The 27,231-nt window shown below is 39.2% G+C and overlaps 1 protein-coding gene across 1 annotated transcript; it reads right to left on the bottom strand.

Annotated features, from left to right (window-relative positions):
- Positions 1–2,451: 2,451 nt before the first annotated feature.
- Positions 2,452–4,398, bottom strand: LOC129242281 (uncharacterized). The gene has a single exon (XM_054878837.1). It carries the CDS (start codon positions 3,723–3,725, stop codon positions 2,979–2,981), a length of 747 nt encoding a protein of 248 aa, XP_054734812.1. The 5' UTR covers positions 3,726–4,398; the 3' UTR covers positions 2,452–2,978.
- Between the last annotated feature and the right edge of the window lie 22,833 nt (positions 4,399–27,231).

Below are 27,231 nucleotides of genomic sequence, written 5' to 3'. Positions count from 1 at the left end.
TTTCCGAAGGTCGATACATGGCGAGGCAATAGAAGATAGATGCCGAAGGTGCGGCATTTACGGCGAAACAATCGACCATATAATTGCTGGATGTAGCGTACTTGCCCCCCGTGAATATGTCATGAGACATAACAATATAGCAAAGATCCTCCACCAACAACTTGCGATAAAACACGGTCTCTTACAAGCAGAAGTCTTGTATTTTAAATATGAACCAAAGCCAATATTGGAAAATGCAAATTTTAAACTGTACTGGGACAGATTTATATCCACAGATGAAACAGCAGCTGCCAACAAACCTGACATTATCTTGTTCGACAAGACAAATAAAACGATCGAAGTAATCGATATAGCGGTGCCCCTTAATCGCAACATCCAAAGCACATACTCCACCAAAGTATCGAAGTATGCAGCTTTGGCCATAGAAGTGAAACGTATGTACAAAGCGAGGGAAGTGAATATAATTCCAATAATTATATCGTCCACTGGATTAGTGCCTAAGCATTTAATAAAAAACTTGAAGAAGTATGACTGCCAACACCTCTTAGAAGACATGCAGAAGTCGACCATACTGGGCACATGTGCAATAGTTCGTAGATTTTTAAATATTTAAAGCATGGGCGTAGAACTTGGGCTACGCTCCACCAGAGCACAATCCCTTGAAAATTTTATCCGGCTTGTGTAATCTCCGGCAATAGCCGAGATGGATTAAGCTCAAATAAAATAAAATAAAATAAAATAAAATAAAATAAAATAAAATAAAATAAAATAAAATAAAATAAAATAAAATAAAATAAAATAAAATAAAATAAAATAAAATAAAATAAAATAAAATAAAATAAAATAAAATAAAATAAAATAAAATAAAATAAAATAAAATAAAATAAAATAAAATAAAATAAAATAAAATAAAATAAAATAAAATAAAATAAAATAAAATAAAATAAAATAAAATAAAATAAAATAAAATAAAATAAAATAAAATAAAATAAAATAAAATAAAATAAAATAAAATAAAATAAAATAAAATAAAATAAAATAAAATAAAATAAAATAAAATAAAATAAAATAAAATAAAATAAAATAAAATATAATAAAAAAAATAAAATAAAATAAAATAAAATAAATCATCTCAGCCCACGGACTAGTGCATAAAAACTTAGCAGACAACGTCAAAACTCTTCAACTCCCAGAATATTTAATTTTCGACATGCAGAAAGCAGCTTTACTCAATTATTGTCATATAGTCCGAAACTTTTTACAGTAAACGTTTTTCTTGTTAGTAAATTTGTTAACTATTTTGTATAATATTTATATATATATTTAATTGTAATATTTTGTACCTGTTACAAATTATTGGCTTGCAGCTAAGCTGTCGCCAATTAATGTAAAACACTCCTTTTTTGGGATACAATAAAATAAAATTAAATGAAATATAATAAATTAAAAAAAAATAATATAAAATAAAATAAAATGAAGTAAAATAAAATAAAATAAGACAAAATAAAATAAAATAAAATAAAGCTAAACAAAATTAAGAAAAATCAATTAAAATAAAATAATTCTCTAATACTTCACTTCCATTCGCCAACAAGTGCAACACCAACCAGTTTTAAAGTAGCATGAAAAATTTATTCTTTATCTAATAATTGCATGCAGACCGTGCAAGCTTCGTTTTCGAAATTAAAAATTTTCAAAGATCTTCCTCGAACCACTTTACGGGTACTCACGAGGTAATATAAAATCTCTTCAGAATAGAATTATTTGAAAATCTGTCATATCTGGTTGTTACTTGAGTTACATCTACTTGAATTTAAAAAAGGCACTGTAATACTTCCCCTTGCGGAGTTCCAAAAACTTCAAAATTGAAGTGCTTTTCAATTGCTGCAAATTATTTTCTCTGCAAAAGTGACCAAAATGAATATTAAAAATCTTCTGTTTTTATTCCCAGAGACTAAAACAGATTTATTATTTTTTCATTTTTCGTGCTAAATTAGAAGAAAAAATACATTTATCTGCATATAAAAAATACACTAAAATGCATTTCACCCACTTGAGCATCTTTTTAAGTTACTTAAACCAACTCACTGACTTCACATCCTGCCCGTTAACACCAAAACACCGCCTCGTTAACACCACAATTACGCTTGCATATGTATGTGTAAATGTCTGCACTATTACTTAAATATTACTACTACACATACAAGCATTCCATTAACATTTATTCACTAAAGCTTACCATATTTCAAAAAAAAAACAAAGCCTTTTCAGCCATTATCTGTTAATTTTCTACGGCCTCTGGCAATTTTTTTAACTACGAAACTAACGATTAGGCACCACATGAATATTTTTCCCGTCATTCACTTAACATTTACTACGGTTTTTTTTTTGGTTTTTGTTGTTTACAACTATTTTCAAATTGATACATGCGCATATACATACTTATTCTTAAAATATGTGTATATAATGTATGTGTGTGTGTAAGTATAATATTTGAGATACGTATGTGTGTGAGATTAGCTGTGAACTCACACTTCCAACTGTATGGCTGCCCTTCATGAAGACGCGTTTATTTTCCAACTACTTTCAGCCGCAATCTTTCAACCTCCCTCCCGTCGGCACTCCAAAGTCCTTGCATTTTACCCTTGACAGCTTCGCAAACTCATTGCCAAATAAAGTGTGAAAACGCGTCAATTCGTTTTTCAGTTCTTCAGCTACTCAACTACTCAGTTGCCCAATTGCGTTGCACTGTAGCTGCATTACAACCGCGTGACTGCGTAAATCATCAATCGCCTTCACCTGACCTCCGCTTCACTGCTTCAACGCTGGCATTCAATCTCACCACAATCACCGCAAACACCTCGCCAACAACTCGCCCATCCCCTATAACTTCGGCGTGCATCGTCGCCGTCATTGTCGCCGTCCTGCCCTCGCCAACATATTCAGAAACAATTGCTTCTACGCTTCGAAACCGTGTCCTACGACGATTTCTTGCTACTACCGCTGATGCCCGCACCTTTGGGTGCACGCGACTTTTTCACCAGGAAGCACGTCAAAAACTCTATGGACGATGTGGGTTTCTGCAAACTCTCATCCGACGATGAGTTAGCGCCTTCCATGCACTTGGCATGCAAACGATAGCCACCCTCTGCAGATTTCCCCTTGGCCGCCAATGCAGCCGATGTTGGTTCGTCACCGCGTCGATAGTAGTTTTTGCAACACTTTTTCGACAAGTTACACATCTGCACTGTATTATCGATGGTATCGTCGTCACCACCTTTGCCGCTCTTACCGCTGCCGCTGACGACTCCTTTGTCAGCAATACCATCGTTGTTCGAGTTCAATAAGGAAGTGTATTTTTGACGACTGGCGGCAGACGTGCTTGCGCCACTGCCATAACGATCTGTGAACGCATTGTCTGCACCGCCGTCTAGCACACCGCCACGGCCACCATTGCCAGCCTCATCGGTGTCATCCGCCTCATCGCCCTCCGCCGTGGCCGTTAGATTGTTTTGTGTTTCGAAGACGAATTTATGCGAACGGCAGCGCTGGGAGCGCTCATGTTCCATCCAGTCGGTACTGGCGGGCAAGGACAATTGGATGGTGGGTGTGCGATAGTATTGACGGTGCGGATGGAAGCCCAACCCGAAGTCGTCCATATATGACTGCGAGTTGATGTTATCGAGCTCATCGGCGACGCTCAACAAAAACGGAAGTGTTGACATTTTCAAGCGTCGATTGTTATCGTCGCTGCCGTCGTTGTTGGTTGCGTTGGGGTTGTAGATGCCTTTTCTGCTGCTTATGGTGTGGCTGCTGCTGGCGTTGCTGCCGCTACCACAGTTGCTGCGACAATGATTTTGCTGTTTCTTTTGGCAACTATTTTGGTGTTTGATATTATTTTTTAAAGCAGTCAGCCAAACTTCCGTTCAACACTCAAAATACTTTGCACTGAAATAACATATGAAATTTATATCCCCAACTGCACTGCTCCTACAATTTAAGGGTTCTCCCTAAAATTCGTTCGCACTACTTTAGCAATGCATATTTTTACTTTTTTTTGTTTTTTGGAGCCTTCGAACGAAAGCAACGAAATTTTCTGTATCTGGTTTAAATGTTTTTATTTTGCACAACAATTTTGTTATTGTTATTGTTTGTGTTAATAATGCATGTAAAACATTTTTGTTGCACTTTTCCAGTTAATATTTTCGTTTTTCTGTAAACTGAATTTTTTTCTTTGATTAATTTAAAATTCACTTCAACTACTTTTTCCTTGTGCTCCCACTTTGCGCTCTCGGCCTGCACTTCTGCTTGCTTGCAGCAAGTGCTGTTTGTCCCAATATTTTGTTATGAAATTTCTGTTGCGTCGGCTGCTTTCTCCGCTGCTTCGAACTGCTCTCGCTCGTCGGCTGCCACAAACTGAAACCTGCCACAACTAACTTACGAAACTTAGCATGCGGCACGAAACTCCTTCGCGAGTGGATACCTACACATACATATGCACAAGTACGGTTGCTTGGCACTGCGGATATTCCTGTGAGACATCCGCAGTTGCAACATCAACAAAAACAGTAAGCCGTTTTTTGTAAACAATAACAAGAGAATACGCTTTCGCAAAGCATCGATTATTAAATACCATCAACACTTTGTGCGGATATACTCGTCTGTATGTAGGCACATTTCTCTACATCTAACGAAACAAAGTCCCAAGATATGTGCGCTAATATTGGGTATTAGAATGCTCCGATTTGCACAGGATTTTCTGTATTTTAAAGCTAATCCCAACTGAAAAGCTTTTCTTAGACATAAACTCGATGAACTTACAAAAGAGGGGTTTTTATAGGCTAAAATGTCTTATAAAATCATTAAATCAATTTTCAAACAGCAACAAATAAAAAGCGGCTCAAAGGATTGGACTACTTTTTGCTCGCTATAAAACTTGGCAATATTGTGGAATGTGAATTATAACTTTAAATTAATAAAATTGAAGAATTATCTCACAATTTCCTATTACTGTTAACTTTCAGAAAACAAAAAAAAAATATTTTTTTAATTGCTGTTTGTGCGTATTTTCGCGGATTGCCAAATATCACTAAATGGGAATAACGCAGCAAAGTAACGATAAAAATTTTGTACTCACTGATTTCTTTATCTGTTGATTTTTTTGTTGAGCTCCTCACTAAACTTTCGTATATTCTTCTTTTTGATTTTGGCCGCGACACACCAAGTGAAGTCAGGTGCTTCTTCACCTGATTTTTCCAAAGACTTCGTATATATCTTTCCTTAACATCAAAGCTGCATACGCTGCCCGTATTCCTATACACCTAAGCTATGGGTATACCTATGGAGCAAACCAAAGTCATAATGTTAGTTATCTAGATTTTCAAAACCTGTTTCTATTACACAAAAATCTGCACAAGAGTCGGAAATAATAGAAATAAAATGTTGGAGTCTCAGATACTATTTCACTACTTCGAAGATTAAAATACCCAGCAACCTTTAAAATCATTTGGAATTTTTCACACAAACGCAGGCAATCAATTTGTTTATGCTTATCTTACGTTAAATATAATTTTCCACATTTTGAACACTAGTAAAATATGCAACAAATATCGAACTTTTAGGGACCAATTTCTCAATGTCTGATTAAGCGTTTAATGCGAGCATAAAGCTGCAATTAGTGGCGCCGTAGCCATAACTCCACAGTCATAATTATACCATTGCCGCAACATTATACAATAGCATTCGTCGCTTAGTCATGTCGCAACCATTAACAGCTGATATTCAATTGGAATAAATGGCAGCATTTGCATTTTGTCATAATTTCCCGATAAGTCAATTAATTTTTCGTCGTTCATTTCTAATATTCAAATTTTTCTCGCGAATATCAAAACAAGTGCAAAGTTTTTCACAGCTGCTTACAGTTGTGGTTATGGCTTTATGGTACGGCATTATGTTTGATCAGAACAGCTGATTGCTATGGTTGCATCTTAATCGGTGGATGAGTAAAAAATTAATTGATCGATGTCTGGTCAAAAACTATGGAATAGAATGCACAAAATGTAATTAGCTTTGATATCAGAAATGAAATAGTACGAATTGCAGGTAAAGAAGAAGTGTCAAAATCAAGCATGATAAAAATGTTAAGCAAATTTGGGTAAATTTGTAAAATAAACAAAATTTACAAATTTATTATGAAAAATAACAATTGTGCGTGTCAAAGATTTATTGTCTGTCTCTCATCGGAAGCGCCTCCAAGTGGCGAATCAGGAAAGGCTCGGCATTATGCAGGATAAGTGGTAAAGTAAATACCACTCTCCGATCAAAACAGGCAAACACCTGATTGGAGGTGCCGATAGTTTATTTATTACTTAGAATACTGGTAGGCTAGCAGCCAACTGACCTAAGACACCATATCCTAGCGACTCATCAAGACGCTCTATGATCCAACTAGGATTTAGAGGATTTTATATACAATACTTATATAGTTTATGAAAGAGTATTACTAAATAAATAAAGGGTGATCAGATTGGAAGTACTTTCCCAATTAGAGTTTGTTTTTGACACATTACGCGTGACTACTGTCAAACTAAGTGCATTCTTTTTTGCAGTATTCATTGCCCTTTCATGGTGGAAAGTCTTGCGTCTCAACACCGTTAGGAAATCGTATGAATGTATTACGAAAATCGACAACTTATGGTGCTCAGCAATGAGATCCATTTCTGGGTTAATAGCTAGGAGAATAAGCAAAATTATGGTAATTGAGCTGAAGAGCAATCCGAAGCCATTCAAAAACAGTCCTTACATTGTCCAACAAAACAGTCCATTGAAAACAACCGTTTAGTGCAGCCCATGGGCGGGAGGAATCATCGACACATATTCCTTCAAAGACGAGGCTGGCGCCAATGTAACAGTAAAATACGCCGCCGGCGCTACTTGTCATACAAACCGTGAAATAATGGATTTACTGTGCCATCGTATCGGTGAGGAATTCATTTCTCATCTCGGACCATTGGATTGGTCACCAAAATTGTGTGATATCACACCATTCGACTTTTATTTGTGGGGGTATCTTAAGTCTAAATGCTTGTTGGATAAACCAAACCAACATCACTTAAGTTATTCACGAGATGCCGACCATAGTCCTCCAGTGAGTCATTCCGAATTGTTGTTTGCGGATGGCCGAATTACGGCGCAGTTGCGGCCAACATTCCAAAGGGACTATCTTTAAAACATAAATTTCGGGAATGGTTCTATGCAAAAATAATAAAGATTGCCCAATCAATTTAAATTATTTGATATTTTATTTCAATTTAAATTCCGATAACTCTAAATTGATCACCTTTTTGTGTAAAGTAATTTCCAGCACATCCAGCGCATGTAATCTCTCCTATTATGCCGAGCTCATAAATTGAACTCCTATAAGAACGACTCCAATTAAGCCCTCTCCTCCCCTTTCGAATACTACTCTTCCGTAGTATGAATTTCCGAGAAAAAGAATTCATAAAAATTAAGACGACCAGCATTACACTACTATCAATATCAAGACAAAGAACGCCAGGACCTGATTTGTTCACCAAAAAGTTGCAGATTCCCTACACAAAATTTCAAACCGTTGAAAATATAATAAAACTAACACCCGCATCAGTCTGCAGTACGCCACAGTGGCTCGAAACGTTATCGCTGGTTTCCAGAAAGCCCAGCAGTATTACTCTTATTTTAGTAAATTTCTGGCAATAACTACAAGCTGTGGCCTGAAAACATCTAATACCTATAAGACCGACAGTCATTCCTGGCACTATTTCAGACACGGAGCCTTAATGCTCTATGTAGAAGTGGCTGTGAAAATTCAGGCGAAAGCACTTGCACTGCATTTGCTAATAAGTTTCCAATTTAGTGTCCTATATAAAGTGATTCTAACTACGTAGATGGCAAACATCTCTTTTTCGTACCTACATATAATATCTTATTTTCCGTTTTTATTTCATAGAGGGTATATAAAAGTTAACCGCACCAGCAACACAACAAATAACAGCTGTGACAGTGCATGCCACGAAGGCAATGGTAACATATTTAATTTACACTCTCCAGCGCTCTGATAAAGATACACATACACACACACACGACCTCTCTCTCACTTTTCCAACCATACCTTGCAGTAAAACTTACAATTTTACGACTAGCACAGAACAAGTTCATTAAGGCACAGAACTAGTTCATTAAGGCCCAGAACCGGTATACACCATTTTCCCACACAAAGCTTTCAAATTCCATTTTCGCGAACGGATGTTGAATCGTGTACAGTTTGGATCGATTGCTACAGGAAGAAAAGATGAATATACTTGCTAGTACTTGCGCTTGCGGTAGCTTCCGCTGATTTCCAATTCTTGCAAGCGGAGAAATCGAATTGTTTGGCTCGTTTTGAACTGGCGCATTTATTATTAATTCATTTTTCATTTATTAATTTTTTATTTTTATCAAGTCTTGGAATACAAAATCTTCCTACAGAGCAAATATAAAACTCTAGTGATGTGCCGCTGATCAAAACTTTTGCAAATATATAACTGAAGGAAGACTCGCTGCTCAAAATACAATCAGGTTACAAGAGGCTGGCCTCTGGAGGCAATCTCTCAAGCGGAATGGTAACATTTTTAAGCAATTAGCACCGTATTTCTCTGACCTTCGTACAGGTTTCTATTTATATCCGCTAACTGGAGTTTGAGGGTGGTGCCAGGGCCATCTTTCAAAATATGCAGGAATGAAACGAGGCGAAAACCTGTACCGATGCTGGCACCTCTGTCTTTACTGGCGGCTCTAAAATAGAATGGGGAGTCGCAGCAGGGATTTGCTCTAAGTCAGCCAATTAATTTCCGTAAAACTGCCGAATACTGCTAGTGTTTTTGAAGCAGAAGCCTTTACGATGCTGCAGGCATGCAAACTGCTTAGGGATCGTGGAAACGAGGGAGATATTGACATTTTTCCGATAGTTAAGCCATGATCAAGGCGCTGATCCAAACTAGTGAGCTCCTTTACATTTCTCTGATAAGGATTCTAGGACATAGGGACATAGAGAGAAATGAAATTGCCGACGAGCTTGCCAGGAAGGGATTGACTGAGTTGGCCTCAGAGGTCTTCCATCCGGTACATGTGCTATTTCAAAAACCCGTTGACACCAGTACAACAGACGGGGGACTCCACGCCCTTTAATTACCAAACTCGTAGCTGTGTTCACCGGTCATTGGACGATCGGCATACACGCTTAAAAGCTATTGTAGAAGCTATCGGGTTATTTCAGAGAAAGAGACTGTTGAGTACTTTTTCGTTAAATGTCCGGGTTTGGCAGCTAGACGATTATGGTGCTCCGTTCTTCGACAGCCTGGAGCAGGGGTTGTCTGAGTTTCGAAAATCTGTGATGGATGAAAAGCTGTGTAAAGTCGTCAGCGTAAAGCAAGAAATTTGGAAAATGCTTCTTTTCATCTTTTGAGCATTGATGAAAAGAACAGAGCACAGGAGCTCAGGGATACTACCTTGGGGAAACTTTAATACTGAATTTTTTATATAAAATTTGTATGTCTCCAATTAAATACACCAAATGTATGTATAAGATTTGAAAGACCGCATCCTCTTCAGTCATGAATCAAACTATCAACGCAGCACATCAAAAGTATTAGTCAGCTCACAAAGCTGAAGTGCCCGTCGACTTTTCGGCTTATACGGTAACAGTCACGTTGTGTACTAGTCACGTTGGAACTAGCTCTTTAGCAGAAAGTCCCTATTTCTTTACTACCGGTTTCACACACTCGCTCGCACTCATCGGCACGATTTGATGCGCTCACCTAAATTGCTTGCTATCCTTTCGCTCCGCAAGTAATGTTTACATATAACCACCTCATCCTACATTCGTGGCGTCGCTTCCTAACGATTGCAAGTAGCAAGTAGCCAATAGTTTGTTGCAATCGTCGCATGTTAGCGTATACTTTTCATGCAATTCACGCGCTACATTTTGCTCCTCTTTCAATTTCTTTCGCTCTCGCTATTTCTCTCTCTCTTATCGACACTCGTCACGCTATTTCCTAGCATGATTTACTCATTTTTACTCACGCGCCTGCATCACCCCACGCTCTGTGTGAACTTCGCATTGCATGCGAAGGAAACATTGGATGGCTTCGCGTTACCTCGCAACGTTCTGCGGATTCATTAATTGCAACTCAACTGTCCTGTACGAGGACACCGAAGAGCGGTGTAGCGGGGTTTGAGGTGTTTTGTTTTGATTTTTGCTACAGCCGCCACAAACAGCAATGGTGCATATATTGGCGGGTTGTGCGGCGTTGAAGGACGTTGTGAGAGGGTCAGCGACAGTCATCTCAGGAGAGTGAATCAAGGTATAGCGGGCAATAAGGGCACGTGCACCAAGAGTGTTCGACAGTGACGGGTATGCGTGATTGCAAGAAAGGCTGCAGTTTTGGATGGTGTGAGTGTGAGTGTGTGTGCGTGGTTATTTAGCCTATATGTAATATATGAAAAAGTAAGTCAGCACAAAATTACTTCATGGACTTTGAAGTAAATATGCAATATTCTTGCATTTGTCTACATTTATTTGTACATATTTACAGGGTACTTATGTGCATTATTTTTTATTCTTTTCATGCCCGCGCAGAGTATTCAAGTCTACAGGTATCCATAAAGCTTGTAGAAAGGCGACTTAACGTAGCCCAGCTGTTTGGCCGCATAAGCAGAAAAAAACCACTCCTCTCAAAAAGACATATCAAACACCGACTTGCCTTTGCAAAAACCCACGAAGACAAATCTATTCAGTTTTGGAAAAACGTGCTTTGGACCGACGCAACCAAAATAAATAGGATGGGACCAGATGGGAAAACTATTGTACGTCGTGCAAAAAAATTAGCACCAAATCCTAGGTTCACAAAAAAGACGATCAAACACGGCGGCGGAAGCATCATGGTTGGGGGAGCTTTTTCCTGGCATGGTGCTTGGCCGATTGTTCGCGTGGTTGGTAAAATGGAAAGATTTCAGTATCTGGATATACTCCAGTTTAAAATGTGTGAGTTTATGCCATTAAATTGAACATTTATGCTGGACAATGATCCAAAGCATACTGCAAAGACAGTGAAGCAATGGCTCAGAAGAGAAAAAATTAATGTACTGGATTGGCCGGCGCAGAGCCCTAATCTCAATGCAATAGAAAATTTGTGGAATGACGTTAAGGTCAAAATCGCTAACAAAATTTTTGAAAATTTTGATAATTTGTGGGCCGCAGTTGAGGAGGCTAGGCATTCGCTTCCAAAGGAAAGATGCCACAAGCTTGTAGAAAGCATGGGCTTGAAGAAGTAATCAAAAACGGTGGGTATAGGTCAAAATACTAATCTGGTAAAACAATATTATTATATTACTTAGCTATTTTTAAGGATGTGTTATTTATATGTCTCGTAAATATAAAGAAATAATTTTTTTTTTACCATTTTTTTTGTTTTAAAGTGGAAGTAAATAAGTTTTTTATTTCTTATGTTGCTTTTTCCCCAATAAAAATTAATCATTTAAAAACACATTCAACTCTTTGCTTTCAAAGTCGAAATGTGGTATTTATATGACCATGGCTGTATATACCAAAATGCGCAGAATGAGGAAAGGAGCCTATTTGGTAATGTCCGTCCGTATTTCAAGCAAACTTGGTACACATATTATTCTGTCCAAGATAGGTTGGTACTGAAATCGGTCAATAACCGCGCCCACCTGCCATATAAGAGCAATTTTACAAAATGCATCTGTATATGCACGTGATAACTCTGTTTCAATTATCCAAAAGTAGTCTAATTTGGTAAAAAGCATGAACCCAAGGCAAGAAATTTGAAGCAAATAAAACTTGAACAAATAGGCGGTGCCCCTTTATTGGGCCAAGATCCTCCTTCGTCTTCATTTTTAATCCGACTCCGAACAGCATATGATTTTTTATGAGGAGCTTTTTCGTGGCAAATATACACTCAGACGCTTGCCATTGTCTGCCGGGGGACGACCGCTCTAAGAAAAAACTTTGTCACGCACCAACCGATTCGGCTACGTTTGCCGACTTAAATTAGTAAATGACTTAATACAATTCCCCCAAACTTGATTCACGTGCTGCTCTCCACCTCATTAAGATCCGGCATAAATATCTATTATTGAGATTGTCCATAACTCTAATGTTACAAGCTATAACTGTCATAATCAACCAACTTTTGAGTGTCTCTATTTTTAAAATTCCGTGAGGTTTCTATGATTGTTCACAGTATTTTTAATCGCACTCGTTCAAAAATTTCGATACTGCTGTTGCTGGCAGTGCTCCAGTTTTCGAACCCCTACGTGCAAATAGACTCCAAGCTGAGGGGCGAGTAAGCATTCATCAACCAGTAGAGATTAATAGTTTCCAGCTTTAGTTTGGGTTTTTTAGCTTCAATGTACTTTCGACAGGTCAGTTGTGTGTCTAGATGAACTCCGGTATGTTTTTTTTTTTTTTTTTGATTTTATGAGAAGGAAGCATCGAAAGCCTTACCCCGTCAGTGTGCGACTTTAACACGAACAAAACCTCCTACCGTCAAAGTACCGATCCCCCCGGTACTACCGTCAAGTATTTCGTCGGGAGGCGGTTTGAGTGTTGCACTCAACGTTAGTTACTGTTCTGATGCAAAATTTCTCAAGCTGCATCTGCCTATTACCACCACTGTTAAGTCATATCTGAAGAAAACCACCCCTGTCGGATCTGTATGGCCCCTCCCCCCATGTCACTGTTCGTTACCACAGAAAAGTTAGTTTCTAATAGCAGTATCGTCAGTTTACCAGCGTTTTCATCTCTGGATAGGTGGGTCCACCTGCCTTTATTTGCACTGTCCCATCCCGTCTGCCACTGGCCCATGCAGCGGTGGTTTATTGATTTTCTCAGTGCCAGTTGGTCGCATTGGGCTTGGTTGTTCCTCATACTCGTACGTCTCATTTCGCACATTTCCTGCGCTATCAGGTCAAGTGGGCATAGACCAGCTATGATGAGCGCCGCATCTTCTGAGACTTTCTTGAAGGCAGAGCAGAATCTAAGTGCACACAAGCAGGACGTGGAGTTACTGCTTCGTACGTATGAAGCGTGTTGGAATGCATCGCGCCAAACTGTCGCGCCTTATAAGACGATAGACCTCACTACTCCAGCCAGGACCTGTCTTGCCTGCTGTTTAGTCCTCTAATATTCGCCATTATTCTAGCCAGGGCTGCTGTCGCGGTCGCAGCTTTGTTGCTAGCGTACTCCATGTGGTCTCGAAAGCTAATTCGATGGCTACCAAGACGCCTAAGTATTTGAAAGTATACTCCACGGTATGTGGCGCAATCTCTTTGTGGGATTTGTACATTACTTAGTAGCAATGGTGAGCAATTGCATTTGTTTAGCGTAAAAGTAGTAGACATCAGGAGGGACAAAATATCTCGATATCACTGGTAAATGCATAGTAGTGTTGACTATAGCTGCGAATTTTCCTTCAGAAAGACATTAATTTGTGAGCTTGTGGTTGTTTTGTGGCAGTTTACACTTACCACTTTGATTAAAAAGTGCCAGGAATTTATTCAGAAATTTCCAAATGCAAAGCCACCTGCAAAATCGCCCGTCAACTGTGGCCGACTCTAAATGCTAAACGCACAGAATCTCTGCTAAACCAAAATAAACACAGTCTTAGCACATTAATCTCAGTCATAACGGGGCACTGCCTAATAGGAAGACACGCCCAAAGGATGGGTGTGCAAACACATGACTTCTGGAGAAGTTGTCTAGATGAGGACGAGGAAGAGACAATCTCGCACCTACTGTGCCACTGCCCTGCTCTATCCAGACGCAGATTTACTATTCTGGGTAGACAATTTTTTAATGAATTAAAAGATCGCAGTTCTACAGAAATCAGAGTTATTTTAAAATTTTTGAAAAGCACACACTGGTTTTAGGTTAGAGATAGGGACAAGCTCTCCACGCGGCTATGAGCCTGAGTGTGTCCCACAGGACAACCGCTTCAACCTAACCTAACCATCCAAATACAAACAAGTCTATTTCCCAAAAGTGATATTATCGCCTTCAAAGTACTCCAACGCACTTATGCTAGTGTTTCATCCAGCTCTCGAAACATTTCTGGAACTCTATTTTCCGTGGAGCCATCAGAGCCATCTTCGATATTTTCCACTACTTCCTTCCGGCTGGTAAAATACGTTCTCCGTAGTGGCTTTTTGACTAAAACAAACAGAAAGAAATCGTAGAAAGCCACATCAAAGAATTCGATGCCCATTGGGTAGTATTCGTTTCATTTTTTGTCAAAATTTCTCGAGTAATAATGGCACCGTGCGAGGGTGCGTTATCATAGTAAAAAATCCACTAATTGTTTCCCATAAATCCTTTCTTTTTTGGCTTCTCGCAAATGTCTCATACTCCCTATAAACTGCTTGACCTTCTGAACCTGACCTTCTGGTATATAATACCGTGGTAACCCATAAAAACCGTGGGTATCGCTTTTTGTGTTGGTTCATTCGGAGCTCTACACTCATCCGATTGATGTCTGGCTTGCGTGTCGTACTCATAAATCCATGTCTCATCTCCAGTACTGATGCGTTTGATGAATTTTGGGTCGGATTCATGGTTGGGAATCATGCCCCTGGCGGTATCAAGGCAGTCCCTTTTTAAAAAAACTTTAGGTCTTGACCGCAAACCCGAATCATTAACTACAATGTGCTGAGTAGATTCATGAGCAAACCTCAAGTCCACTGTCAGCTCTCTGATGGTTAATTTGCGGTTATTGATCAACTTTTCTACATTCGTCATCCTGGCTGGACTCTCGATCTCTTCTGACGCGCTCGTGCCACTCGTAAATGGCTGTTTTTTAGAGTATAAGGGTATGTAATATTACCAAAAATATTAAGCCCGTTTCTGAATAGAAGCTTCTCGGCAGATTGCTCTCTATTATCTTACCTCCTGTCATAAATAAAAACTCCCAAAGGATGCATCCTATTTCCTCTTATCACAAGCGAACTTCGTGAAATGGAAATTGTGGTTTGAGTGAAAAGTAGCTTTGGTTTTAGGTCAAAAACTACAACAAATAAAAGTCATCTAGAATTACTTGCAAACATGATGCGAGAAGCGAAGAAACATGTAATTTTTGTTTATACTTTGCGCCCTTGCTAAGTATTGGCGTGAGACCAAATAAATTTTTCCTGAAGAACAAAGACGGCGAACTGGTGACTGACATCCAGAGCAATCTTAAATTATGGAGGGAACACTTCCCGAACCTGTTAAACAGTGATAGCTGCGCATGTCACAGAGAATGTGAAGATCTCGATACCCCAATCGTCGACGACGGAATTGAAGAAGGGCGATCGCGCAATCTGTGCCAATTACCGCGGGATTAGTCTTCTAAATATCGCCTATAAGGTCCTAGCGAGCGTATTGTGTGAAAGGCTGAAGCCCACCGTCAACCAACTGATTGGACCTTATCAGTGGGGCTTTAGACCTGGAATGTCTACCATCGACCAAATGTTCACAATACGCCAAATCTTGGAAAATACCCTTGAAAGGAGAATCGGCACACACCATCTTTTCGTCGATTTCAAAGCTTCATTCGACAGTACGGAAAGGAGTTATCTGTATGCCGCGATGTCTGAATTTGGTATCCCCACAGCGCCGTCAGAATTGGGAAGGACCTCTCCGAGCCGTTTGATACCAAACGAGGTTTCAGACAGGGTGACTCGCTGTCGTGTGACTTCTTTAACCTGATGTTGGAGAGCATCGTACGAGCCGCAGAACTTAATCGCTCAGGCACAATTTTTTATAAGAGCGTACAATTGTTGGCGTATGCCGATGATATTGACATCATCGGCCTTAACAACCGCGCTGTTAGTTCTGCCTTCTCCAAACTGGATAAAGAGGCAAAGCGAATGGGTTTGGTGGTGAACGAGGACAAAACGAAGTACCTCCTGTCTTCAAACAAACAGTCGGCGCACTCGCGTATCGGCACCCACGTCACTGTAGACAGTTATAATTTCGAGGTTGTAAAAGACTTCGTCTATTTAGGAACCAGCATTAACACCGATAACAATGTCAGCCTTGAAATCCAACGTAGAATCTCTCTTGCCAACAAGTGCTTCTTTGGACTAAGTAGGCAACTGAGCAGTAAAGTCCTCTCTCGTCGAACAAAACTAACACTCTACAAGACTCTCATCATGCCCGTCCTTACGTATGGCGCAGAAGCTTGGACGATGACAACATCCGATGAAGCGACGCTTGGAGTGTTTGAGAGAAAGATTCTGCGCAAGATTTTTGGACCTTTGCACGTTGGCAACGGCGAATATCGCAGACGATGGAACGATGAGCTGTATGAGCTTTACGACGACATAGACATAGCACAGCGAATAAAGATCCAGCGGCTACGTTGGCTGGGTCATGTCGTCCGAATGGATACAAACGCTCCGGCACTGAAAGTATTCGATGCGGTACCAGCTGGTGGTAGTAGAGGAAGAGGAAGGCCTCCACTGCGTTGGAAAGATCAGGTGGAGAAGGACTTGGCTTCACTTGGTGTGTCCAATTGGCGCCGGTTAGCACGAGAAAGAAACAACTGGCGCGCTTTGTTAAACTCGGCCAAAATCGCGTAAGCGGTTATCGCGCCAATTAAGAAGAAGAGAAGTACAATTGCTGGCGTCTGCCGATGATATTGACATCATCGCCCTTAATAACCGCGCTGTTAGTTCTGCCTTCTCCAAACTGGATAAAGAGACAAAGCGAATGGGCCTGGTGGTGAACGAGGACAAAACGAAGTACCTCCTGTCTTCAAACAAACAGTCGGCGCACTCGCGTATCGGCACCCACGTCACTGTTGACAGTTATAATTTCGAGGTTATAAAAGACTTCGTTTATTTAGGAACCAGCATTAACACCGAAAACAATGTGAGCCTTGAAATGCAACGTATCATCAAGCCCGAACTCGTCCGAATGGATACAAACGCTCCGCTCTGGTGGTAGCAGAGGAGGAGGAAGGCCTCCTCTGCGTTGAAAAGACCAGGTGGAGAAGGACTTGGCTTCACTTGGTGTGTCCAATTGGCGCCGGTTAGCACGAGAAAGAAACGACTGGCGCGCTTTGCTAAACTCGGCCAAAATCGCGTAAGCGGTTATCGCGCCAATTAAGAAGAAGAAGAGAGTTCTTCGCTTAGCGTAGAGAAAACTTCGAAATGAGTGCAAATGTTTTTATATGCCTCCTCTCTTCCACTTTACAGCTTTACATCTTGATTCGGCTAAAGAAGCGCTGACATTTCTTTAATATCCAACTTCTGCACAAAAAAGTAAAGCTATACTAAGTTTAACATTAGCCGAAGCATCAAATTGATTTTTATTATGCTTCACCTCTAAGAAACATTAGAAAGCGACTTCCCTTAGTCTATAGCTCTTCGCAAACCTATGAAGCTGAAATATTAATGGAAACTTTAATAAAAGAACAGTAAATCACAGCGTGAATTCAAATGGGTTAGTTTTTTTGCGAAAATGCCTTCTTAAAACTCTAACGCTCCACCTCAGCAGTTTTTTGCTCTGCTGCTATTTAGATAGTTCAATGCAGCGAATAAACTTCAACATTCACATAAGAACTGCCAAAAATACAGAATTGCTTCCCACAATATTTCCGACAAATATTTGTTCGCCGTGAAATTGGAAACGGACAATTTTTTTTTTCGAGAAATAAATTGAAAAATAAATCCAAAATAAATCGAAAAATAAATCCTCCAGAATACATCTTCCCGAAAATATTTGTGATTGTGCTGATTATTCGAACATAAACCGAATGTATAAATTATTATTTCATGGCGTAATTCAGCATGCCCATCTTTACTGTTGAATGGCAGAAGCGCAATGCATAGACTAAAGTTTTTCTCCCATACACAAATTTATGTACGAATGCTTTTGAAATAGTGAGAGTACACAAGCACTTTAAAAATACTGCATATGTGTGTGTGTGTGTAACTATTATATGTGCTGCGTTATGAGCAACTCGCAATTTAGGAGCTTCGCTGAATTCTCTTCATCTTCGCATCACTCCAACTCTTCATATTTTTAAACTTTTCAAGTCGTATCGAAGTATTTCAGCGCAGTGTTTGCTGAAAATTTCCACTCTTCTACCGGAATTTTCCATGACTTCGACAATGCTTTTGTACTTCAAATCGAAATTAGTCCAATTTTTGGGTGAATCATTTAACTGAAACTTTCGCAGTTGAGTTACTTTATGGCATTTCCTTTGTATCAGCAAATATTGCTTTAAATACCATAAGCAAATCTCACATTTAAAGGGAAATTCTATGTGTAATTCTTTTCATTTGTTCATTATTGAATTATAAGTTGAAAACCGCGTTATGTAAAAAACCTGTATTGACCACTAGAAAAAGCTACTTACCTATGCCAGTTATGGAAATCTTATTTACATATATTTCGTATTGAAAAGCAATCGAGTATCTGGGCTCCGTTATGCCTCAAAACTGGGCATTCGCAAGGATATTGAAGCAGAAATTCTTTACATTTTAATTCATTTTAGCCGTATGTTCCCCAAAAGCTCAATCAGCGATTCCATTTCGAAAAATAAATCCGTTTCAAGCGATACAAGAGTTCCGCTCCCTTGGGGTACTTAAGAGACGAATTGGGACGTTGGGCGATGAGTGGCAAGGAGTCACTGAAATTACTTCTCGACGCTCATTTTCCGACGAGCCCAGCATCGGCCTGGAAAGCAATTTAACTTGCATTCGAGACCGGGGCTGGTTGCTCGATAAGCGCCGCCTGGCTTGGGTCATTGACTCCTTTAGACACTTCAAGTTGCCTGGTCCTGTCGGCATCATTCATGCACAACTGCAGAAATCTGTGGAGGTATGCCGTTGCTTGAGCCCTATCTATGTGAGCTGGGAACCAGGGGCTATATACCAAGATCAAGGAGGGCTATAAGGGTTGTCTTTATACCCAAGGCAGGCAAGAGTTCGCATGTCTCCCCTAAGGACTTCAGGCCAATCAGTCTCTCATCTTTTTTGCTGAAAACCCTTGAGAGACTGATTGACCTGCACATAAGAAGCGAAATTGCTCGGGGTCGGTTGTCGCATACCCAACATGCTTATTGCAAGGGAAGATCGGTGGAATCTGCCCTGCATACTGGCTGGAATTTCAGCCTGAAATACACTTCAGTAATTCGAAAGACGAGCCGAAACGTTTACTTTTGGCTTCTTACGGTAGACGCCAACGCCAACTTTTTCGTCAAGCTTTTAACCAACAGTAAATAACCGTAAGCTGTTTTTCCGAGCAGGTGTATTGTCAATCCACTTACTTATAGAAGGAATTCTGGTACTAAATAAACTATTAAAATGTGGTACATCCACACAATAGGCAACAGGATTAGTAGGCCCCAGACCGAGTGTTATGGCCGCGTGTCCAACACCTAAATCGCGCCATTGTTTAGTTGCGGTAAGCCGAGCAGCAGATTTATCTGCACTTCGTTTGCCAACCAAATCTAGGGGAAGTAAGAAGAAAAGTGTATTCAGAGCATCAGAGAGTGTGGTTCTAAGAGTGTCGCTCATACAGCTAAGCGTCATACGTTGAACTTGCTGAATCCCGTTTCTTATCACAGTCTTGTCGAGAGCCGTCCACCAGACTATAATCGAGTAAGGAAAGGTAGGTCCCGTAACAAATATTTCTGAAATTCTTTGGGCCCCAAAACCATTCTCTTGGTTGCACGCAACCTATGTGAGGCTAAAATTTATAATGCATGTGTTCTAGATTCAGTCACACACCTTGTCACCGATTCAAATAATCTCCAAACAAACATTCATGTCTACTCGTATATGCATTTATTGATGTCGGCAGGTTAAATCTACTCGTGTGTGAATATTTACATTCATAAGAGTGCTTAATGTGAACACACCAGCAAATCTTTCGGTAGACACAGGGGGAGCAGATGTAACTGAAATGCTCCTCCGCCCATGCGGAACCATCGGAGCTTATGCACCCAAAAATTGCAGTGCATTTCCTTTGCAAAGCCAACGACAAAACCAGTGAAAATAATGGCATGCAGAAGAATAAGAAGGAGAAAACTCACTTCAAGCCGCCAATCTGTCTGTCTGTCCCAGTGAGTGCTTAAAATAAAGCACTCTGACACAAAACACAGGCACACACAGCTGTATAAAAATTTCCAATAGGATGGTAGAAAGCATAGACGGTGCCAGTAGGCCCGCCTGCAGCTGGACTGTCCGTCCATGTGTCCGAATTGTACAATGCAAAAGGCAAATGGCAAGTGAAGTGCAGGGAAATGGCATAAATCTTTCAGAATTATTTGACACACTTTACGGGCATTGTGCCGAATAGCAATGGCAAAACGCTCGACGTACAACAATCTTACTCTCTCACTCTCTCTCACTCTAAAGCGCTAAAGTACAGTTGTACTGAGGACTGAGCAATTGCTGCAAGTGCTAGCTGTCATTGTTGTTATTATCAACGTTTGTTGTTCGTAGCAGTTGTTGGGACGCTTGTTATTGCGCTGCGTGCGTGTAGCCAAGTTGATGTCCCTTTAAGGGTATCATAGACAAGTGAACTCAAATTCGTGCGTATATATGTGTGTGTGTATGTGTGGGTATGGTGCCTAGCTTTATAAATACTCACTTGCCATAGTAATTGTGCCTTGCGGGTCGGTTTTTGTTTATTTTTTTTTCTGAATTTCTGTCGCTCTATCTGTCTGTCTGTCTGTCTGCCTGTCGAAGTACCGATTCTAGCTGTTATTGTAATGGCATAGAAGTTAAGGATGGTCTGCGTATTTGTGTGTACTAAGAGTGCACTTTGGGCGTAGTTTGCCCCAATTCACTTTTCCATGCATTTATTTATGCGCACGAGTAGGCAGATAGGCACATTGAACGCACTGCCCGGCCTTACGGACGCTTGGCGTATGAGTAGGAAAGGCAACATAATTGGCACAATGCAATTGCACTTTGCGGTTGATTGTGAAAATTAGGAGCAAATGAATGTTGGATTTTATACCGTTTACGTTCTAAATGTGATGAATTTCATACATTTCGAAACTCTCTACGACTTCCTTGGTGGCGGGAAAAGTGGTCCCTTTAGTTAGTTAATCAGCTAAATCCTAATTTAGGTTTGTTTTGAATGCTAGATTAGCTTCAGAAAATCACAAAAATATCGCGAGAGTGGCGGTATATGAAAACTGAATGCCTTCGAGAGAAGTTTAAGTTGAGTTAATGAAGAGTAAATTTTAAAGCTATAAAACACATCACCTTTTTATTCTATTTTCAAGATTTCTGCACTGCAATTGGAGAGTTGAAAACTATGTTGCGATAAAATTAATTTATAAATTTTTTATTGTCATAATTTTAGTTCTGGAGCGAAAATTGTTTCAATTCACTTTAACAACAGGATGTTGTTACCTTTCATTGGAGTCATAATTTTCCTGGAACCCTCCAAATGGCGTCGTATATGAATCATATTTGCCACTTGCGAACTAAACTAACCAAATACAGACTTCCATCACTCAAAATAATTTCTTTATTTAGTAAACTAAACCATAACTCAAAATAATTTCGTTATTTTAGTAGTTATTCAAAACAAAAATTGGATGATTAATTTTGCGCCACCTTGAATAAGTATGCAAGGAATTTTAGTGTGGACCTTTACTCAGCAACTTTACCAACGTATTGCAATTTGTTTTAAAAACTCCTTGAAGGTCGCCGCCGTAGCCGAATGGGTGTATGATTGCCATTCGGAAGTCGAAACCCAAGCATGAGACCCGAAATGATAGAAAATGTGTTTTCTGATTTTGGTCACTCGTCGACAGACAGTGGTAAGCCTATTTGTGCCATGTAGAAGTTCCTGACAAAAAAAACAAAACGTCTGCCGTTCGAAGGCGGCAAAAAAAAACTGTAGATCCCTCCATTCGTAGCAAAACATCAAAATTTGCACCAGAAGTATGGAGGGAGCAGCTCTGCAAAACACCCAATAAAGGGTGTAAGCGCCAATTATGTATGTTATAGGTATAGTAGATGAGAATTACTGCTGCATGTGCACTTTTTAGGGGCTTATAAGTAGGCATAATCAAGTGATGCTTTTTCAAACACCGTTTTGGACTATAGCAACTCACATATGTCCGCTACATACTACCCATTCATAAATCTAACTCCACCTTATGGCGCTGGATCGGAGTTTTCCAGACTGGTGAACTATGCACCGCCCGCCTACATTTGCCAGTACAACGTTCACGACGCGCCTAACCTCAAGAGAAGAGAGGGAACGGGACGATGTAAGACAGGGGAGTCCATCCAGGTGTACATAGATGGCTCAAAGCTCGAGGGTAGGATGGGTGGAAGTGTGCCATATATTTCAACATCTTCTTCAGTTTTGAACTTCCCGACTACTTCAGTGCCTTCCAGACTGAACTAATGGCAATAATACCATAAAAGCCGTGGCCCTGATATGTGTGATACGATACGGGAAGACGATATCTATATTTTCACAGGTATCCGGGCGGGAATAAAATCGCTGGCAAAGCAGTCGACAACCTTCAAAGTAGCCATGAAATGCCGCACATCTCTTAACGAGATGGCTGAGTCATTTCACCTAAAAGTAACATGGGTTCCTGGCCATTGTAACATTGGTTGCCCTGATTTTCATTAAAATTATTTAAAATGAAGAAGTCAATATATTTTTTTTCAAAATTGGCATACAGTTTATCTATACAATAAAATAATATTGTATAATTTTTTTTTCTTTTTTTTTTTAATAATTTAATAATTTAAAAAAAAAAGCGGATCTACACTCAATTCTTCCAGGAAGGCCGCAGCGGGGCTTCTCAATCGGCGGGCATTGTAGCATCGGAGTCAGTCACCTGAATACAAAAAACCAAAATTTTTTTTGTTTATTAATGTCATAATTTCTATATGAATTGAACAAAAATGGACAAAAAATAAAATTCGACGAATAAAACCCTTAAAAAAATTAATTTTGTGGCGAATTTTCCTACTATTTTTGCATCGAAAAAATTATTTTTTCGAAAAATTTCGAAAACTTGTAAATTCACATAGAAATTAATATCATAAAAATATGTGCGCGAAATTTCAGGGAGATCGGTCCATAACTTTTCGAGTTATCGTTTACGCCAATTCGAAAAATATACAATAGTTTTGAGAAAAACTCGTCTAAAGTTTGAATACAACTTAACTATACCTCTTTCAGCGCTCGAAGACAAAGAATAGAGTCGTCACGGTGGATGATCTATAATATATATTAAGAAATACTTAAATTTACGTTCTAAAAATTGTTTGACATATTCTTAAAGGATTATATTAACATTTTATCAAAAAACAAATTTTTTTCGAAATTTTACAGGTATATCTGTCCCCTTAACTAGCGTGACTCGGCACCAAATCAACTGGTGAATATACAGACAAGGGTATAGGCATACCCTTACAGACTTGTAAGCAACTTACTTTGAGAAAATTGTCAGAGCAGCGAAAGAAAAATGGCGAAATGAAACCATCTACAGAGTCGCATGCCAATTGTGACCAAATTGTGCCAAGTGCGCAGTAACTCTGCTAAGCCAAAATAGCCACAGTTTTAGCAAACTGATTTCCGTTATAACTGAGCACTGTCTTATAGGCAGATATGCCCAGAGGAGCGGCGTGCAAACTTATGACTTCTGCAAAAACTGTCAAAATGAGGAAGATAAAAAGACTATGTCGCCCCTTCTTTGTCATTGTCCTGATTTATGTGGGCGTAGATTCACCACTTTAGATAGACAATGTTTTAATAAGTTGGAAGATCTGAGTACTGTGGAAATCAGGAATCTTCTAAATTCTTTTTAGAGGTACACACTGCATTTAGGAGAGATAAGCACAAATTCTCCACGCCACATCACAAAGGGCTATTAGCCTGAGCGTACCCTGCAGTGAACAACCGCTTCAACATAACCTATGGCGCTGCCAAGCCCAAACTTTTTCCGGAGAGAGGATTCCCTCCTATAAATCGAAATTAATTTTATATAGCCATCAAGCAGATGTGGACTGATACTAATCCATATCAGGGTATTACCGAATAAGTGCCCTTAGTAACATAATTTTGAATTTTAGTCTAAAGGAACACAAAAAAAATTTTAAGGAATATCTCGATTCGAGCGCCACGTAGCTTCCTACTTTTTCTCCTTTTTTGAAAGCTTTGCTTACAGCCAGCTGATATATATTTTATTTAGGAACCAAGTCAAACAGCAAGTAAGATTTTTAGAAATATTTTGATGCCAGCTTTAACTGGAGAGTAATATATTCAAAAGAAAAAATATTATAAATTTTTAAAAATAAATGTTGTGAAATGTGAAAGTTCCGCACAATTCGGTTCATCCGTTTAGGAGGTTAGATCATTCACATCAGCGAGGCAAGGCCTTTAAAATGATTTTTTCATTTATCTCCTTGTTTCACTCTTCTTAGGAGCATAGGGCCTCTACAGACCTTACTATTTTTTTTTTCATTTCCTTTATTTATTGAATTTTCTTGTATACGAAACTAGCAATAAGTTTACCAAATGTAATGGGTTTCTATTCTACGCTCTTCGCAGCTAAGAGCCGGAAAGGCCTAGTTTCCAGTACTCTTCAAAAGCTTCCGTTAGGCCTCATGTGTTGATGTTGGTTGGTTGGTTAGTTTAAGTGGTGATTCTTCCAGACTCCAACTAGCGCTTCCGCACCATTTTGTTGCCACATCCTCATTATCAACTTGTTTACCAGTTATTTACAGCATGACTATATCCAGTCTGTGCCGTTCAGGAACCTTATCAAGTTGTTGACATCTAAGCCAGACAGCTGTTCCAGACTCTCGAACAGCGTTTTACTCAGGGTTAACATTCTGTCCTTTCATAGAGCAGGGCATTCGCAGAGGAAATGGAAAATTGTTTCCTTTTTCTCCGGTTGTTTACAACTGTGACAGTATGTCTTGTGAGGGATGCCCATTTTGGCTGCTTGTTCTCCGTCGTTAGTCTCCAGGCGTCCCGTCTTTTCATGTTTATCAATGTCGACGATTGCTTGAGGTTGTAGGTGGGCCATAACGTTCTACTAATTTTGCATTTCGTCCGGTCTCTCCATCTACAATCTGCGATTCGAAGGTATTTTAAGGAGATTGATCTCTTGACTGCACCTAATGGTGTGAATACCGATTCTGCAAGAGCGTTATTCAAGGCAGATCCTCTTCCTGCCAGTTCATCTGCTTTTTCATTACCTTCAATGCTCCGATGTCCCGGGACCCAGATTAAGGGAACTTTATGGTTTTCGCTCAAGGTGGTAAGGCTAGTCCTGCTTTGTTCCACCACCTTAGAGGTTGTTGTAGCTGAACCCAGTGCCTGGATTGCAGCTTGGCTTTCCGAAAAAATAGCGATATTGCGAAAAGATAGCGATTAAAAGAGGGATCTGCGATTAGTAGCCTACAAGCTTCCGCAATTGCCAGTACTTCCGCCTGAAAGACACTGGAACCATTAGGGAGACGCACAGATCTTTCAATTTTAAGTATATGAGAGTTCATACCAGCTCCAACACCACAATCCATTTTACTGCCATCTGTATAGAGTGTAGTATCGAACTTGTTTAGTGAGAATCACTTATTCCATTCTTTCCGAGATGGAAAGAGAGTGACAAAATTACTGATATTGTGCAAGATTTTTTTTTTCATGTGTGATGGATGAGATGTAGATGGAGTGAGCGGTAAAGGGCGGGTTTCCAGTCTTGGTTTTTTCGTAGCTGGGCACTGGAAAGGCCCAGTTTCTAGACTCCCTTAAAGCTTTCGTTGTACCTGACGACGATTGTGTGCGAATTATTATTATTATTTTTTTTTTTGTTTTATGTAATGAAATTGATTGGAGGAAGCCGAACGCCCTAGCTTCCAGTCTCGCTTGAAGCTTCATTTACGATGATGAGGTCGTACGGAAAGCTGAATGGTTGAGATTCCATTACCTTCGTGGACGTATGCTCGTGCGAGTTGGGATAATGAAGATGATGAAGAATTGAAGATGTGTGACCTTCATTTGGAAAGTGGATTTCGGGGTAGTTTATTGGGATGGTCTTCAAGCTTTTATAGGTATTTTTTATATATTTTTATAATATTATTAAAGTACAGAAACGCCGGTTTTACAAACTTATTGTAATATAGTCCACCTTGAAAGTAGAAAAGAATTGGTTTTGTGTTAATTGGATACCTTAATTTTTGCCATTTTGTAGCAAATGCCCAGGAACCCCCAAAAGGTGCAAATTTTTTTTAATTCTTGATGTAAAGTCTTGTTTTTCTTTCATATTTTTAGTAAAATATTTTATAAATTTTAGTAAAATATTTTTATAAATTTATAAAAATTTTTTATAAAATTATAAAAATTTTTATAAAAATATTTTATAAAAAATAAAAAAAAAAATATTTGGTTTTCTTATTTAATCATTTTTTGAAGTTTAGTCTGTTAAAATGTTATCAAAGAAATTTCAACGATTCTACCAAGTGAAGCATTTAAAACACTATGAAACGGTATTTGGCTAAAACGGTTTATTTGTTACCAACATTAGGAACCAGAAACATCAATTAGCAAGAACATAAAAAAAATCATAAAACATTTATTTTAACATTTTATGTGTAAACGGCATAAAGCCATGGATTGACCAGCATTCTAGTCATTTTATGTTATTGTTGTTGCTTTACGTATGTTTATATTTGTGTGCATGCACATATGAATGCCATTTCACGTTAGACCCCAAATGGTTTTTTTTGTTATCATTTCACTTGCTTTTAAACGGGTACCTTTGTTTGTATGTAAACTCCCAAGAGTACTTATCTAATATAAGTTGGTCAGGAAGGAAGGTAAACGGACTGACATGTGGGCTGATACAAAAGCATAAAAAAGGGGTCAGACGAGTTAACAGGCCGGCAGCTAATTAGACTAATAGCCTTTGAGTTGAATTTCTTGCAATTTCATGCCGATTTAACTTTCCGACACAAAACCCAACAGCTATAATCGAATTTAATCACAAAAATACGCAAAGCAACCAAGAAGGAAAATCGAAGGAAGGAAATTTGAATGCGCAAAAATGGAAAGTGAATGAAAAGTGAAAACCGTGAAACACCGCAAAACCTTGAGCAATATTACTGAGGGTCAATAAACGGATAGCGCGAATAACAACAACAAATAGCACACAT

This window comes from Anastrepha obliqua, chromosome 3, assembly GCF_027943255.1.
Source record: "Anastrepha obliqua isolate idAnaObli1 chromosome 3, idAnaObli1_1.0, whole genome shotgun sequence".
In the NCBI taxonomy this organism is placed as follows: domain Eukaryota; kingdom Metazoa; phylum Arthropoda; class Insecta; order Diptera; family Tephritidae; genus Anastrepha; species Anastrepha obliqua.
This window is presented reverse-complemented; position numbering and strand designations above follow the sequence as displayed.